Here is a 17,969-nt window from a genome sequence, read left to right on the forward strand (position 1 = left end):
AGGATTAGTGTCCTTAAAAGAAGAACAGGCACCAGAGACCTCTCTCTCTCCACACAAGCACAGAGGAAAGGCTATGTGAGGGCATAGCAAGACAGCAACCATCTGCAAGCCAGGGATAAGGGCCTCAGCAGAAAGCAACTCTGATGGCACCTTGATCTTGGATTTCTGGCCACAGAACTATGAAAAGGTAAATTTCTGTTGTTTAAGCCACCCAGATTGTGGCATTTCATAATGACATCTGGAGACTAATACAGATATATTCCTTTTGTTTTTAAGTTTATTTAGACAGAGAGAGAACATGGGGGAGGGGCAGAGAGAGAGAATCCCAAGCAGGCTCCACACTGTCAGCACAGAGCCAGATGTGGGGCTTGAACCTACAAACCGCAAGATCCTGACATGAGGCAAGATCAAGAGTTGGATGCTCAATGGACTGAGCCACCCAGGCACCCCAGGGCATGCACATTTTAAATCTGATACTGCCAAACTGACTTCTAAATAAATACTACCAATTTACAGTTCCCACAATAGTGTGTGAATGCTTGTCTCCCATGTGCAAGTGCTCATTCAACATGTATTCAGCACCTACTTCTGACAGTGCCAGACATTGTGCAAGGTGCTAATGAGACAGCGATGACAATTAAGTCCCTGCCCTCAAGATCTTTATTCTAGGGGAGAAACCAGCAATAAATAAGGATTCCACAAATAAATACACAAGGTGGTCTGAGAAGTTGTCTTTGAGATAACATCTGAGCAGAGACCCAGATGAAGAGAGAAAACAAATCTTACCAATACTTGAAGAAAGAATGCTAAGTGTGTTTCATAGTTCCAAGTATCTTTAAAAAATAAGCAAAGTTGCAATTCTATTCCTAGCTAAGTACCCAAAAGAAATACAAACAGGTATTCAGACAAAAATGCATACATCAACGTTCACAGCAGTGTTATTCCTGATAGCCAAAAGGTGGAAATAACCCATATGCCCAACAACATATGAATAGAACAAAATGAAACATTATTCAACTATAAAAAAAATGAAGCAATGACATATGCTACAAAACAGATAAATCTTAAAAACATTATGCTAACTGAAAAAAAGCCAGACATAAAAGGCCATATGTTATATGATTTCATTTATATGAAATATCTGGGATAAGAAAATCCATGGAAACAGCAGTTTAGTGGTTGCCAGGGGCTGTTGCTGGGGAGGATGGGAGGAGGAGGATGGGGAGAAACTGCTTAACAGGTACATATGGGACTTCCTTTTGGGGTAATGAAAATGTTCTGGAACTAGAGAGTAGTTATGGTTGAACAACATGTACATGTACCAAATGCCACTGAAATGTACACTTGAAAATGGTTAAAATGTTGAATTTTATGTCATGCATATTTTGCTACAATAAAAGATAACACATTAAAAAAAAAAAAAAAGCAAGGTAGGGGCACCTGGGCGGCTCAATCAGTTAAGCGTCCAATTTTGGCTCAGGTCATAATCTCATGGCTTGTGGGTTCGAGTCCCCATCAAGCTCTATGCTGTCAGCACAGATCCTCTGTCCCTCTCTCTGCCCCCCACCTCAAAAATAAATAAACATTAAAAAAAGTAAAGTTGAACTTTCTCTTCCTAGACCTAATGGTCATTATGCAATGTATTTTTGTTGACTTCCTATTCATGCCCAATACCCATTTAAAAGAAAATTTTAATGTTTATTTTTGAGAGATAGAGACAGAATGCAAACAGGGGAAGGGCAGAGACAGAGGGAGACACAGCATCCGAAGTGGGCTTCAGGCTCCAAGCTGGCAGCACAGAGCCTGACATGGGGCTCAAACTCATGAACTGTGAGATCATGACCTGAGCCGAAACCAAGAGTCGGATGCTTAACCAGGCACACCCAGGGACCCCATCAATACCCATTCTCTGTTGAATTATGGATGTTAAAAAATTAATCTGTGGAAACATCTGCGTGGCTCAGTTGGTTAAGCGTCCAACTTTGGCTCAGGTCATGATCTCGAAGTTCTTGAGTTTCAAGCCCCACATCAGGCTTTGCACTGGTGGTGCAGAGCCTGCTTGGGATCTCTCTCTCCCTCTCCCCCTCTCTCTTCCCCTTTCCCACTTGTGTTCTCACTCTCTTAAAATAAATAAACTGAAAAAAAATTAATCTTTGAACTCAGCATATTAAGGAAATTAATTCCCTACCTTAATGAAAACCAGTTTATGGAATTTTCCATATTTACATAGAGATCTGAAAAAGTACCAGTTCACTGTAAATGGAATTGTTTAGAGTAATGGAATTTCAGAATTGAAATGGCCTTAAAAGTCATCTCATTCAACTTTGTTCTGACTTAAGAATCTTCTAACTCTACAGTATATCTTGCTAAATGTCCCCTTTGACTTTGACAAAGCACAGAAAGGGAGTGTTTAGCCTTTTTTGAAAACCTCCTTTGAAGTACCCACAAAATTACCTCAGTCTGGAGTAGTAAACATAAAGGGGGAAAATGCCACTCAAACTAGGCAACTGAAGAGAGTTTACAAATGAGGCTATTGACACAAATTGTGGGCAGGTTTAAACGAATCCAAGAAATACTGTAGGGCTATCAACACAGAACCTCCCACAGGCACACAGTGACATTAGCTTGGAGGTGTAACAGAGCTCCTAGATCTCACTCCTCATGGCTGTAGATCCCATGACAAAAATTATGTTCTTCTACCCTATTTCCTGTGGCTCAATGGCCTTGAGCCACAAATTCCACTTCAATATATAAAATAAAATTGGTTCTACCAACACTTCAAGAAACTGAAGAAAAGTAACCTGAGTGGCATGAATCCACAGGACAATAATCTGATGGGAGGTAATTATCCAAACATGGCACTGGGGACTCAAATATAACACAAAGAAGCTGGTGTTCTAGTTGGGGAAGATGGAGCAAAGAAATACCTTGGAGTGCTGCCCCACGGAGAAAAATAAACTGCCATAGAAATTCAAAGGCATTCAACGGTCTGAAGTGAAGTTTCCAGACAGAGATGTTAGCAAAGTATGAGGTCTACGGACCGGACCCAGGGAAATAAGGTAGTGATAAGGAAATGAGCAGCAAACAAGAGATGAAAGATGTGGGAAAAAGCAAAAAAGACACTGACTGGCACTCATGCTATTATAAAGTGCATCACTTTATCAACTTCCACCAGATACAACCATTCATTAAGAATAGTTAAAGGCTCAAGAAAAAGGAAAGGACCTTAAGAAAGAAAACTAAAAACAGAAAATCTGCAGGAAGTAAAACTACTTAGAATGCTCCACTTGTGTCTCTTTCGCAGTGCTTCCTCTAGGTTTCAAGACTCGCTTACATGCTTTTCTCATTCCGTCAGAACGTCTTTTACAGTAGGGACCACATCTTCAGACTTAACATTCACAACGGCATTTCTTTTTTTTTTTTTTTTTTTTTAATGTTTATTTATTTTGAGAGCGAGCGAGCAGGGGAGGGGCAGAGGGAGAGGGAGAGAGAGAATCCCAAGTAGGTTTCCTACTGACAGCACAAAGCCTGACATGGGCTCCGACTCGCAAATTGTGAGATCATGACCTGAACCAAAACCGAGTCAGACACTTAACTGACTGAGCCACCCAGGTGCCCTCACAACTGCATTTTAAACATAATCTGTATGCCCCTTCTACAACTTCCTTGTCCCTTAATTATGTTAACAGTGTGCAAGTTTTCCAGCCCCTGGCCACAGATCTCAGTCACCTCTCCACACACCTGTGGCCAGGGACAAGCAAGGTGCTCTGTCATCACCCTGTCATTCCTTTCTTGCCCTTTTTGCTGCTGAGCATAGCTGAATCCCTCAGTACCCCTCTTCTCATTAGTACCCTAACTCCTATTTTTCCTGCCAATCTTACCCTCACACTTCCAGAATAACCTTCTTAAAATCGGACAGTTATTTTACTTTCCTTAGAATTATAAACCTAATGCATACAAATTTGCATGCAAGAATAACTGCATACAAATAAGGTCAACATCCCTCAGCACAGCATTCATAGCTATACTTTTTTGTTCCATCGCCTCTAAAACCTGTACACATATCCAACCCTCTGGTCATACTGCATTACCTTATATTCTTAGAATCTGCCTTTTGTTCCACTGGCTGTCTTTGCTTCTATGGTTCCTTCTTGATTTTGGCATTGAGTAACTATTCCTCCCTCTCAACCCTTCATACCTCCTCTCCAGCATTTAGCACTTTCTCTCTGCCTCACACCATGTTTTCATCTTGTTTATCAGGCCCTAAGCCCCTTGAGGACAGGTCGTTGTGTCTTCAAACCTGCTTACAACAATTGTTATACACTTGACTCAAATATGTGCACACGGATCATTTCCCATAGAGCATAGCACAGCACCATGCCCTGCTCAGAAAAGGCGTCAAGTAATTGCATGAATGCACGATGCTCCACACCCACCACCCCCGCCCTTCTGTCCAATGTAGAAAGAAAATACTTGTTACATTTAATTGCTCGGGTAAAAATGACGGGATATGTCACTAATTCTTCATTTATTTCAAAAGGCCACGTCTTAAAAGCATTTTCTAGGTCTTTCCAGCTATAAAGTCTTGACCCAGCCTCAGAGCTACCCCAACTGAGTTCTCTCGTTTATTTAGTTGGAAGTCCACTGAACTCCCACGGAGCCTCATCTAGAGGACCGCAGCATGTGTCTGGGACAATGCCCTTGTTCACTTAGGCGAGGCCAGGGGCGGGGGCGAGACCTCCAGACCCGACGGCACTCGGACCAGCAAGGGCTACCTTGTCCTTTTCCCAGCGTCGCACAGTTTACAACGTGCCATCGCGTTGGTCTCCTCCTAACAATGTCGTGAGGCAGAAATTCTCACCTCCCTAAAGAAACAGAAGATCGGAGGGGAGATGGAGAGGAGAAGAGGCGTGGCAACGGGCTGTGGCGGGGAAGGCGAGTGGAGGTCCGGAGCCCGAGCTGGATTTCGTTCCTGGCTCAGCCCTTGCCGGCCGGGGGCCGTGGGGCGGGCGCGCAGAGGACGCGAGAGCCCTCCAGCTCTCACACTGCGAGGGGCTGAGGCGCGGCGAGAGGGGCGCCGTGCGGGACCCCGGTCGCCCAAGCCCGCTCCCTCAGCGGCCCCACCGCTACCCGCGCGCCCACCCCTTCGGCGGCTCTGCCGGAAGTCCCGCCTGCGCCCGCCGCGGCCGCCCCCCATTGGGCCCGGCGCCGGGGTCTCGCCGCGGGTTGGCCGTCCGGCGGCGTGAGCCCTGGGAGGCCTCTGCGAGCCACTGCTGGGGGACCCTCTGGAGACCCGCTCAGAAGCGGGGTTGCCGCGGGAGGCGGAGCGAGGAGCGCCGGGGCTACCGGCGGGACTTCCGTCACGGGACCCGGAAGGGGCCGCGCCGCCGCTGGTGGGAGTTGTAGTCCGGCCGTGGTTGGGGGGGGGCCCGCGGCTCATGCGCGGTGCACCGAGGCTTGTTTCACATCTGTAACAACAGGTGAATTGGGCTTTTTATTCTCCCCTTTCGTGTCCCCTTGAGGAGCTTGCCGTGGCCGGGGGTGGTCGGCGCGAGGAGGGGCCCGGGTCCGATCGCCGGCTTGGCGGAGAGTGGGGCGGAGAAGCGGGCGGGCCCGAGGAGCAGGCCGGGCATCCTAGGCCTGCCCGCGAAGCCGGCCCAGCCGAGCCGTGGGCAGCCAGGCCTCGGCCTGCCGTTGCCATGGAGCCTGGGCGGGGGCGGGGGCCAGGCCGGTCCGCCGGGGCGGGCCTGGTAGCCAGGGGCTCCGCGGGGACCGCGGGAGAGGCCGCTTCATTGGCGCAACGACGCCTCCGCCTCAGGGGATGCTCCGTTCCCCGAGGCAGGGCCTGGAGTAAGCCCCCGGAGTGCCCCGGGACCTTTGTCTGTACCCCGTGCCGCCTGGACCGTTCGTCCAAAGGGAGGCCTGGTGCATTCTGGTCCCCCTCGTTTGCCCCTTTTTGCACCCACCTTGTCACTGGGGGAGGCCAAGGGGTGAGGTGTTCTTTGTTTGCTGGTGGTGACTTGCCCCATTTCGCAGGGGAAGACCTAATGCATGTTGGGTCCTTTGTTTGCACTGAACTGGAGTCCCAGGGGTCCTCAGAACCCCCAAGCCCCGAGTATGGCGTCAGCATGCTGTCTAGCTAGTCCTCGGGTAGCAACATTGGTCACCGTAATTGTGATGTTGCAAGGCAGAGATTGTCCCACTTTGCAACCCCAGTCCACAGGGGCTTGCCGTACACTGTGGCAGGTGGACTGCAGATGGCCAGGTGCAGACTCTCAAACTGTTTTTGGTTGCAACTTACTGGCCACAGGGAAAGGAGACATTGATGGTTTCCCTTGGTGTTTCTTTGAAGGCAATAAAGCCACTGTCATTGTGGGTCTTGACTACATCTTACAATTAAATCTTGGAGTTTTGGAGTTTCCAGGAGGGAGGCCTCTTTTCTTGATGGAGTTTATGGGAGTGCTCTTTATTTGTATAACTGTTTAAGATGCGGGAAACACATCCTTCGCTGTATTTTTTATCTGTGTTAGGTTGTCCCTTTGCCTTCAAAAGATGTTTATTCTCCCAAGCGTTTTAGCTTATGTAGCCATGGTCCAAAGTTTATCAGTTGGACCCTTCTTTCCCCTTTCAACCTTTGTGTCACTATAAAATATTATTTCCAAGAATGAACCATGGGACATCTAGGCAATATATCTAGCATAATATCATGGAAATAATAAAAATATTGTAGTATTAAGCGTGTGAAGCTTTGGAGTCCAGTACCCAACTTCAGGTTTCCATTTTGCCCTGAGGCAGCTATGGGATCTTGGGCAAGTTGTGTGACTTTCTCTGGGAAAATCTGCCTCTATTTCCTTCTCTGGGAAAGATCATTTCTGCCTCCCTGGGTAGTTGCATAGATTAACTGCTATAAAATCTATGGAAGTACTTTGTGAACTATAAAAATGATATTCAATGTCTAGTTGTTATTTTCTTCATCTGGAAGAGCTTGATCTACCTTAGATAGGGTTGTGTTAGAGTCAATACAGGATTAGAACTCAAAACTGAAGCAGGTTGGGGTGCCTGGGTGGCTCAATCAGTTAAACGTCCGACTTCAGCTCAGGTCATGATCTTGCGGTTCGTGAGTTCAAGCCCTGTGTCGGGCTCTGTGCTGACAGCTCGGAGCCTGGAGCCTCTTCAGATTCTGTGTCTCCCTCTCTCTGCCCCTCTGTTCATGCTCTCGCTTGCTCTTTCAAAGAATAAATAAACATTAAAAAATTTAAAAAAAAACTGAAGCAGGTTTTGCTCTGGGCTCAGAGAAAATATTTTCAGGACTACAAACCCCTCTTTACCATGACATCTCTTTCTTGGTATCTTTGCAGGTGCTGGTGTAGGGTAGCTCACGATTTGATGGGTCGTGAGTGGGTCATGGCAGGTCCTGAAGTGACACCAGTGTGTCCAGTGTGTGTTTCATGCTATTAACAAAATGTGTCCTTGTTGTTAGAGTTAGTAATGAATTTCATTGGTCTGCAGCAACTTTATTTTCCCTGTGGGTCCCATCACTCTAGTGACCCAGGCTTCTATTTTCTAGGAGGAGGCCCAGCCTCGTGATGAGGAATAGCAAGGAGAGAATTCAGCTCCAGTTCAGAAGCCTACAAAATCTGAGACTGTCACTGCTCTTGTAAGGTAAGTTGATTTAGCCATGCACACATAGTAGTGGTGGATCTCATGCTCAGCCACACTGTAAAGCAAAGACATGCATTAAATCCACTTGTGACTATCTTGGAAGACATTAGTTAGTCGTTATGGAATCTTTCTGTCCTTGAATCATCCCACAGTGACTCTACCTGGAATTAAGCAGTGTTTCATTATGCAAGAAATCTTGACATAACATTATTTTACTTATCTCTGAATTATTTAACAGAAACTCTGCATCATAAAAGTTTCCAATATAATTATATTTCAAGGAACACAGCTTTTTTTTTTTTTTTAATCTCTATGAAATGTTCTAGAGCTCAGTAAAATATCTCTGAAACATCCTATCTTGAATATCATATGTATTTTTTAGGCCAATACAGGTAAAGATAGTGTTATGTGAGCCTTGGAGAGGGTCAGGGACTTTTTAAAAGCAAAACTAAGAGTCTGTTTACAAGCAAATTGATTTACTCTTTCTCGCAAGAAAGTATTGTCTCAAATAATAATCATTTACATGTTTTGGATTTTTATAGTACTCAGGTTTTCTTTAAGATTAGAATCTCAAATTACACCCTTTTTCTTTTAATTTGGGTAGAAGGAGTCTGTAGAATGTAACTTCTTAAAATGAATTGTGTCCTTGTTGATATTGTATTGAAGTTTCCTCTCTGAGCTACCATATCCTAACGGCTGAAATTTCCGGCATCCCTGGGGGAGAGGAGGCCATCAGGGCAGACCTGCTATGGACCTGAAAGATTCGGCCCCAGGTCAGCCCTCCACCCCTATCCCCCACGATTTAGGAATGAGATGGGAAGGCAGTCAGGAGCAGAAGTGTAGGCCCCATTAGACTCCTTGCAATATTGGACATTATCCTGATTTGCTAAAACAGTGTGTAGATTTTTTTTTAAATTTTTTAAAATGTTTATTCATTTTTGAGAGAGAAACAGACACAGAGCACAAGTGGGAGAGGGCAGAGAGAGTGGGAGATACAGAATCCAAAGCAGGCTCCATGCTCTGAGCTGTCAGCACAGAGTTCAATGTGGGGCTTGAACCCATGAACCGTGAGATCATGACCTGAGCTGAAGTCAGATACTTAACTGACTGAGCCACCCAGGAGCCTTGTGTAGATATTTTTAAACTAAGGCCATATAAGGTTATGCACCAGTCCAGGAGTACTACATTATTAAGAACATCTATAAGTGAGTTTGAGTATTTTTTAAACAAAATCAATAAACTGGAGGTGTTATTTATTTGTATGCGTGTATGATTTAAGTCTCGAGGTATACTCTTCAGTTAAATGATCAAAATGCACCAAAAATTTTGCTCAAGAGTTGAACTTCAACTTAGTATTTGTTATTTCATAGACTCTACCGTGAAGAAAAGCTTTGTATCTTGAATCACGATAGTTACTCTTGATATTGCTGTCCGGTCCCACCGCTTGGGGCTTGACCTAGTTGTGTGAAAGCCCAGTAAACCAGTTTGTCTATAAGGCACTCGTTAGTCCCATTTGCTGATACCACATGAGGAAAGGGGTCCATGTAGAATTTCCTTTCTTCCCAGAAGTCCCAGGAAAGCTGCAAGTACTGTGATGAAGTGGAAATATGTCTCTCAGGATAAAATACCTCTCGTTCTGTTTAGCAGGGTTCAGGGAGTTTAGGACAGAGAAACGAAGAAAGCTCTTAATGAGTAAGAAACAAAGACATGTAATTACTCTAGAGTGGAGATGGCCCTTCCATCCTTAAGAGTGGGAGCAGCAGTTGGGTCTCATCAGTGAAGAGCTTCATTTTTCTCACCTTCTGGAAAGTGCTCTCTGTGTTATTGAAGTCTTCTCTGTGGGATCCTGGACCAAGAATAGTAACCATTGCCTCTCTGCCCTCCTTCTTAGGATTCCAGCTTTCCCTCCTGGCCAGAAATGTTCAGCCTGGACTCATTCAGAAAAGGTAAGAATGTAGCTGTGCTGGTGACCTCATGCTCTTCCTCCCTGTGATGGGCAGCTGTGAGGGCTATGAAGATCCCTCACCAGTGTGTAGTCCTTAGACCCCTTTTTTGTATGACTTTCCATTGTCCTTTCTCTGCCTTCCTCTTGCACGGGGCTTATAACCTGTGTCTGAGTCCTTGTCAGAGTACCTGTGTTCATTTGCTGCCCCTCCCCCCGAATATCCTCTCAGACACACTCACTGCTTTTTGAAATCCCAGCTCTTTTTCTAAGCCAGCGTTTTACACCATTTCCTCTGTGAACCATTCTTGATTCTGTCAACCAAATGCAACCTCTCCTCTGTCTGATTTCTTCAGCACCAGATCTGTACTTTCTTGTGCTTAGTCTATTCTGAATTAATCTTTGCATCCCTAGATTAGAAGCTCCCTGTAGCCAGGGCCTCTTGGGCTCCTTCATCGTCCGTTGTACCTGGCACAGCATTGTGCACAGGGTAGGTGTCAATAAATGTTGGTGGAAGCGGATTGAGTCATTTTTACATTAGTGGTTGTAGAAGCTGGCAAGTTTTGGAATCAGTGCTCTCCAGCACGTTGGGTAAAAGGGTTGCATAAGCAGTGTCAGGACTGAGCCATGGCTGGGCCGAAGGGTAGCTAGCATTCATTCCTGCTTTCAGGAAGTGCTGTAGCTGGTGAAGTCTTCAAGGGCCGTACCCCAGGGAGCTTTGCATATCTTAGCATGACTTTTCTTCTTTAAGGGAACAGTGAGTAAAAGTCCTTCACCTCTATTGAAGCTGACCACCAGGCACCTGTCTAGCATATTTTACAAATCAATGAACACCATACAGGCCTTCCATAACTGCTGATTAAAAAGGTCCTCCCCATTGTGTCTCCTCTCCCACTTATGTTCCTACAGGCCTGGAAAACCTTGCCCTAGTGCTGCCTGTTGAATGGGGTCAGAAGGAGGGCTGGATATACCGGAGCTCAGAGCAGCCTCTTCTTGCCTCCCTGTTTGTTTTTAGCCACCTTGTCTGTTTTCATATTGCATGAAAAAATTCATCTCTGTCATCTTGGTTTTGCTGGTTAACTATCTGAAAAGGGAAACATTGGGTTTGAGATTAGTGTGCACAGCACATTTTGAGCTGAAAATTAAGTACACTCAATTGCCTTGTGTTTACTGGTTAATCAGTGGGCTTCGTTTTCCATCCACTTGTGAAAGTTGGATGCAAATAAGTTCTCTTATGGTGGCAGTGCCTGAATGGACAGCACTGATTTTGTAAAGAGGTAAGAGCCCCATGAAATCATAATCCTCCTTTTTTCTGCATTACTTAACTCCCCCATGATAGGGAGATGGTGAGAGTGAGAGAGTTTGGGGGCAAAATTCCTGTATAGCATTTGTGATTTTTCTTTCTAGGCTGGGGATTGATTTGTTCAAGAGGCTTTTCATCAGGGGTGACACGGTTAGCATTCAGTTTCATGGGAGACAACAGCCTCACTGAGCAAAAGTTCTGGAGCCAGATGCCTGGTTCATGTCACACTTCTACACCCTTGGTGGCCAAGGCTGGAGGCAGGAGTTTGAGCCTCCATGCCTCCGTTTCCTCACGATGTAAGTGGGCTGGATCATAGTACCTGCCTCGTCGGGTTGTTTTAAGGATCAGATGAGTTAATACGTGTAAAGAGCTTAGAACAGGGCCTGACACCTGGTAAGTTCACAAGCCATGGTACTAAGTAGCTTCAGGATGTAATAATCAGACATAGTCTGATTTAGGACCTTACTTTCCACACAGGTAAGTGTTATATTCTTAACAACAACCATTTTATGCTTGAAGGTCTCAGGGTAAACCATTAATCAGAAAGTTTACTGCCTTGAATATTTTCCTTCAGGCAAACGTACCTTTTCTTTTCTGACTATAAGGCTGACTGCTCTTTCCTGTCTTCTGAAGGCTGGTATCACTTGTGGTTTGCACCATAACCTTGACAACTGGTCATGTGTGGCCTTGTGACATTTTTCTTGTTGTGTAGGACTGTTCTTTATCTCTCATGGAGTTTTTATGTTTCTTTGCTCCTCATGATGAGATTATTAGCTCCATAAGGTGTCACGAATCTTGAAGGGAAACGTCACATAGTGGAAAGCTTGAGTCAGACTGGCTGGGGTTCGAATCTGGTCCCCACTCACACTAGCAAGGTGGAAACTCCCTGATCCTGTTTCTCAGCCTCTATCTTCAGAGGTGTAATGAAGATTAGGGATAATATAAGAAAAGCACTTGGGTGTGATCTGTCCCTAGCCCTCAGTCTTGAGTTGGCAGGCCCTTGATACATGTGAATAGATTGATCTATTTGAGGTGCAGCTCTGTAGCCGGTGCTTTTTGTTTGTTTGTTTAATTTTTATTTAATTTTTTCTATGTTTATTTTTGAGAGAGAGACAGAGATAGTGTGTGAGTGGGGGAGGGGCAGAGAAAGAAGGAGACACAGAATCTGAAGCAGGCTCGAGGCTCTGAACTGTCAGCACAGAGTCTGACACGGGGCTCGAGCTCACAAACCATGAGATCATGACCTGAGCTGAAGTCGGATACTTAACTGAGGGAACCACCCAGGCGTCCCTGTAGCCGGTGTTTTGCAGGAGAGTGACAGCCTGTCCTCAGCATGCGGTGTGCTGTGTGGCTGCACAATTGATCACCTATGTACGAGATGCTAGAGCGGAGACAGCTATGTGTCAATGATGTTTTCTTGTACTCAGGAGCTTACAGTCTCAGTGGGATAGGTCATTTGATGGATCCGAAGGCAGTAGCCATAGCAGTTCCCTGCAGCACTGTGGACAGTGGCCCCCTGGGTCTGTGGTTACCGTCTTTTCTCTTATGTAATTCAACAGAGCTGCCAATGCCTCCCAACTAGTGTGCGTGTGTGCCTGGTAAGTGGCCTGTTACTGTCTTTGCCAACATCCCAACACAAGTTTCTTGTCTGTCAGCAGTAATGCCATCAGAATCAGGCCTCAAAGAACAAGCTGAGTCTTTTACAGGCGGCACAAACCTTTGAAAAACACTAGATCAACAGCAAGAATGTGCAATTTTCCTCCAGCTCCACGGTTAGAAGAGGGCCCAGATATGTTGTAGGATTATAACACCCCCCCATTACTGAAAATGCTTAATGAAACAAATAATCATCAAATCATTTATTCTTTTTGTTTGTTTTCAATCCAGCCCCCCTGGATATGAATGAGAATCCTGCTCAAACAGGACTGGAGAGGTTGAGCTGGTCATTTTCCACCTTAGTTTCAAGATAAACCTTGATCCTAGATACTTTGTTCCAGAATACCCTACAGGCATTTCTGCTGTAACCCTGGGTGTGTGTTTTCTGCAAAATCACGCACCTCTGATGCTATAAGAGGGCTTGTGGGAAAGACAGAGTTGAGGCAATAATACAGCTGCAAGTTTATGGCCAGAGTGTGAAAGCAGCAGTCCCTGGCACCTGGGAAGATGCTTTGGACTGCCGAGGCAGGCAGCTCAACGTGATGCTAAAAATGTGCAAAGTGCGTTCTAACGGGAAGAGCTGGCAGATGCTGAGGCCGTGCAGGTGGCAGTGGAGCTGTGAGCCCGTGGGGCTGCCACTAAGGAGTGTGTGCAGCTGGCAGTGTGGGGGAGGAGGATCTCAGTGCAGGTACTTGCTTTTCCCTCCAACATTTTATTACGGAAATTTTCAAAACTACTGAAATGTTGAAGTCATTGTATAGTGAACACCCATCTGTCCATCACCTCGATTCCCTATAGGCACTCCATTTTAATTTTTAAAAAATATAGTTGGAAGGGTCTTTTGTTTTCCTGCTCTAAATTATAATTCTACCTCTGCTATTTCAGTCCCCTTGCCTTAGGAAACTCAACATTCGAACCAAGTGTTCTCCTGTTTTACTGTTATCATTCCCCTATGTACCAACTGTGTACAAGCCAATTTGCATTATGGAAATGGGTGTCACGGTAGCAGAACAGACTGCTGCTTAAGCATGTAGTGTGTGTGGCTGTCTCTCTCTGCTCCTCTCCTGCTCCATTTAGTGTACTGAAATTAGTGGGGCAAAGAAAGCAGAGAACTCATGCACCCTTTCCCCCAGACCCAGTGATTCTCTGGCGTTGTCACCATGTAGGTAATGTTAAACACATGGAGCCTTACTTACCCATACATGCCCACCTTCCCATGGGACAGTGATGTTCATGTATATCAAAGTTTTGGAACTTAAAAATGTGCTTTGTAGGTCACTGACCTACAAGTAGTATTTAATCTGCAAATGAATGAAAGTGTTTGGAGTGGCAAGTCATTAACTTTTAGAAAGAGGGAGAAGACTGGTAAGTGTGGGTCTGGTCTTGACTTTCAGGGAGGACCCCAGCAGTCAGTTGTCCTTCTCTTGCCCATTTCTTAGAGGGAAAGAATAATTTGAGATCTGGTAGCTAACGTGGTCATCTGGGAACCCACAGCAGATACAGGGAGAGCTACCGTAAGTGGATGACAGATAAGGGGATTTACACGGTACCATGATTTTTCAGTTTTTAATTGTTTTCCTGTCTCATCCTCATAATTCAAGACTATAGAGGACGATGTGAGATGGGTATTGAAGTCACATAAGGTGGCTTTGCAAACAGGGAGAGTTGAGGGCTCTTTTGAGAGTCAGGAAGGGATCTCTACAAAGCTATACTATATCACATCCATATAAAACAATTGCCTTCTTTCTGTGTGGAATTGGTGGCACTGTTTCTCAGAACCTGTGACTGGCTCAACAAACCGTCCAGCAGCCCTGCTGCCCAGAGCTCCTCACAGATGCTCTGGAGTGAGTCTGTTCAGGGGTCTGTAACTGGGAGGGGTGAGAACATGTCACCCTGATGCCCTCTCTCTTTCCCCAGATCGGGCCCAGCACAGGCAGCGTCAGTGCAAACTTCCCCCACCCCGCCTTCCACCCATGTGTGTCAACCCTGCCCCTGGAGGGACCATCTCTCGAGGTAAGGGAGGAGCCTTGCCTCCAGCATCAACTTGGTCCAGGGTCTGTGGGGAGGTGGGTGGTAGTGGGAGCCCAGGTACCAGGGTCATGGTCCTCTGGAGACCAAGTGAGAAGTGGGGCTAGTGGAGCTGTTGGAACCCTCAGGGGAGAGATCATTTGGAGAGGTCTGGGTTATTTCATGATCCTTGGCCACGTGGCTTAGACCCTATGGTCTCATCAGGCCTCCTTGTGTGACCAGGCATAAAGCCTAGGCTCAGTCTGGGTGTTCAGCACTCGTGTGGAGAATCTGCAGGGCTTGGATCTTCTAGGCAGTCCCTGGCTAAGGTGGTTTAGAAAGGGCAGGGTGCTTGTAGCAGGGCCAGAACAGAAAGCCCTAGCCAGGCCCAGTGTCCTCCATCTTGGAGGCTTTGGGGATGCCTGGAAGATCCCCTTCTATCACCCCCCCATTCCTCAAAGCACTTTACTGACATTAAAATGTTTTTTTAGTCTGTGTGGCAGGGTAGGCTCTGCCTTTGATTGGGGAGAATGTCAGAGTACCCAGACAGGTGATAACTCACCTCAGGTTCCACTGGAACCCAGGGATGGGCCAGGAATAGGACCCAGGGAAGCATCTCTGCCTGTGAGCGTCTCCTCTCTTCCCTCAGACTTAGCTCTTTTCCAGGTCTGCTAAGACCAGTGCTCTTGGTGGCTTCTTGCTTGTCCTGACAGCTGCCCCTCTCTGCCCCATTGGCTGCCTGTTCACACCCCTACCCCAGCTGCCTAGTGGAAGAACGCTAATTTAGATCACAGAGTCTTTGCCTCATGTGGAGACAGCATTCCACTTTAGGTTCTGTCTGTAAAGTGCTTTGAAGGTCAGGAGCTCAGGAAGGGTCGGGGAACACAGGGCACCTCAGTTTGCACAGCACATGCTGCTGCCCTATTCCCATGCAGTTTCCACATGTGATGCCCTCCTGCTGCAGTGGCCCTGACTCCACACAGCAGCATAGAAATAAATATTTCCAGCCCCCTTGGCCATTTGACTTAGATATTAGAGAAATGCCACCCCCCTACCATTACCAAAACAAGAGTTGATTGCCCTTTTTTTTTTCTTTCTTAAAATGCCCTGTAACTCGAAAAGGCTGAACGTTAACATTTCCAACATGGCAGGTGAGTGGCTTTGAGAGTGTCAGATGTGCTGTGGCTAAGCTTAAAGATGGTTAGGTGGGATGAACCAGGCCGCATGACTAGGCAGTGCCTCCTTGAGCACATGCAGAGAAGGCTGCTGTGCTTGGTGGGGGTGGGGAAAGGGAGGCAGCTGCTCCTGGTGGGGGACAGTCCCTGCACTGTCTTCCCTGGAGGAGCACAGACCCCCTGAGCCCGATTGTCTCCTCACAGCTGCGCCTCCAGAAGGCATCTGTGGGTGTATGTATCTTTGCCTCCCTTCTCTCTCTCTCTCTCTCTCTCTCTCTCTCTGTTTCTTTCCCTCTCTCCCTAAAAAAGTTTCTTGCCTCCATTTCTTCATCCCAGAGGCAACAGACCTCTTAGTCCACCCCTGACTGTTGGACCTTTCTGCCATGCTTTCTGATTCCCTGGAGGCCTCACTGGTGCCTCTGCCTTTAAGAAGGAAGTGTGTGTGGCAGAAATGGTCTCTCTGGTGTTCAGATAGGAAAACAGCACTCAGAAATGGTGGCCACTTGAATAGGTTTGGTCCCATCAGGGTCAAATTTGGAATTGGAAAAAGCTATCATCTCCTTTCGTGGTCTACCCCCACTCTACTGCCAACCTCTTACCAAGGCCTCTTTCGTAAAGGGGGAAGAACTTAAGAGCCTCTTCTGCCAGTCTTTCCCACCTACCCGGCTGTGAGACATAGAGCACTGGAAAGTAACAAGGGATAACACCCCTTCTGGCAGGATCCTGGGGCCACAGGACTAGTCCTTCCTGTTCATTCCCTCATTCAAATGTGTCCCCTCTTCTTGGTGCGATAGATTTACCTTGAGGGACCCTGCTGTGGCTTTATATATATGGACAGAAAAGCTGTGAGGATGGGTGGTGTGGTCAGGGTGGCCATCTGGCTCCTGTATCTACCTTTACCTTTCTTGTTGCCAGCCAAGGGGACCATTTCTTGCCATTTTGATCATCCACAAAATCTGTGGTTGAGTCCATTGACGAAATGTTGGCTGAGACGCTCCTTCTCACTTTCCAGAAGTTCTCCGGTCTGCCCAAAGTCTGGACTATCTTGGGCTTCCTCTTTTTTTTTTTTTTTTTTTTTTTTTTTTAATGTTTATTTTTGAGAGAGAGAGAGAGACAGAGCATGAGCTGGGGAGGGGCAGAGAGAGAGGGAGACACAGAATCCGAAGCAGGCTCCAGGCTCTGTGCTGTCAGCACAGAGCCCAACGCGGGGCTCGAACCCACAGACAGTGAGATCACGACCTGAGCTGAAGTCAGACGCGTAACTGACTGAGCCACCGAGGTGCCCCTTGGGCTTCCTCGTAATTGCTTTTTCCTGGGGCTTCTGAAGTTTAGGGTCCTAAAACATCCTCCTGTGTATTCAGCAGATCCTTTACACTTTAATTCCACACTGCCAGATGTTGTTTAGCATATTTAGTACCAGATGTCATGCTTGATTCAGAAATGAACAGCGAGATCCCTGAGCCAGTGAAACGTCTTTTTTCAAAAGTTTCTTCCTTTTCACAGGCAAAGGAGTCACTCCCCAAAGAATGGAGAGTGGAGGAGAAGTCTTTAATTTTGGTGGAAAGCAAGAGGGCATACCTGAGCCCTTCTAACTTTCTTCAAGATTCTCTAAGGCAGGAGTCGGCAAACTTTCTTTAAGGGTTGGAAAAGACATATTCAAGGCTTTGTGGGTCATATGGTTTCTCTTGCAGCTCCTTAACTCGGCTGTTATAATGCAAAAGCAGTGATAGATAATACATAAACAAATGAGCATGGCTATGTTCCAATAAAACTTTATTTATAAAAATAGGCAGTGGGTGGATTTGATCTGCAGACTGTAGTTTTGCAGCCTCTGCTTTAGACCAAAGGGGAGAAGATCACAAAACCAGAAGGTTTTCAAGAGCTAGTATAAGGGTTACCCTCATTTTACAAAGGGCAGTGAGGTTTGTGGAAGTGAAATATTTGCTCTAGGTGATACCAGCTATTAGAGCCCAGATGCAGCAAGTGAAATAGAAAAGGGGGACAAGGTCCCTGAGGACCAACTAGTTGGTTGGTATCACGTGATGCTTTTTTTAAACATAAAATTTCAAACATCTGTTTGAAATATGTTTTTTGAAATAGATAAAATAGTATAGTAACACCCCCCTGGCCCACCCATGCACTTATCACCCTGGTTGAACAGGGTGTCTCTCCCTCCACTTTGGCCCCTTTGGGAGCAGATCCAAGAAATCATAGCATTCTGACC

At 46.3% G+C, this 17,969-nt stretch overlaps 2 protein-coding genes across 7 annotated transcripts in view; one reads left to right on the forward strand and one right to left on the reverse strand.

The window, feature by feature from the left end:
• Nucleotides 1–1,091: 1,091 nt before the first annotated feature.
• LOC144615712 (uncharacterized) lies at nt 1,092–6,099 on the reverse strand. Its single transcript, XM_078443118.2, has 2 exons — nt 5,967–6,099; nt 1,092–5,468 (listed from the first exon to the last, which is right to left on the reverse strand). The coding sequence occupies exon 2, from the start codon at nt 5,438–5,440 to the stop codon at nt 4,832–4,834; it is 609 nt and encodes a 202-aa protein (XP_078299244.2). The 5' UTR covers nt 5,441–5,468; nt 5,967–6,099; the 3' UTR covers nt 1,092–4,831.
• Nucleotides 5,365–17,969, forward strand: part of DHX30 (DExH-box helicase 30) — a 29,877-nt gene continuing 17,272 nt past the window's right edge. For 2 of the 6 annotated variants that reach the window (XM_060630927.3, XM_060630929.3), the window contains exons 1-6: nt 5,365–5,480; nt 7,568–7,662; nt 8,329–8,435; nt 9,554–9,608; nt 14,481–14,576; nt 15,693–15,721. In XM_060630927.3, coding sequence (XP_060486910.1) covers nt 8,411–8,435; nt 9,554–9,608; nt 14,481–14,576; nt 15,693–15,721 — 205 coding nt within the window. In that variant the 5' untranslated portion in view covers nt 5,365–5,480; nt 7,568–7,662; nt 8,329–8,410. Of the gene's footprint in view, nt 5,481–7,567; nt 7,663–8,328; nt 8,436–9,553; nt 9,609–14,480; nt 14,577–15,692; nt 15,722–17,969 lie in introns of those variants that run through there. The other 4 variants (XM_081794155.1, XM_060630930.3, XM_060630932.3 and 1 more) reach the window with 4 other exon arrangements.

Source organism: Panthera onca, chromosome A2 (genome assembly GCF_046562875.1).
Source record: "Panthera onca isolate mPanOnc1 chromosome A2, mPanOnc1 haplotype 2, whole genome shotgun sequence".
NCBI lineage: Eukaryota > Metazoa > Chordata > Mammalia > Carnivora > Felidae > Panthera > Panthera onca.

What these genes read in the sequence shown, in the direction of transcription:
- LOC144615712 (XM_078443118.2), bottom strand. Translation starts at nt 5,440, where the DNA reads ATGAGCCGCGGGCCCCCCCCCAACCACGGCCGGACTACAACTCCCACC.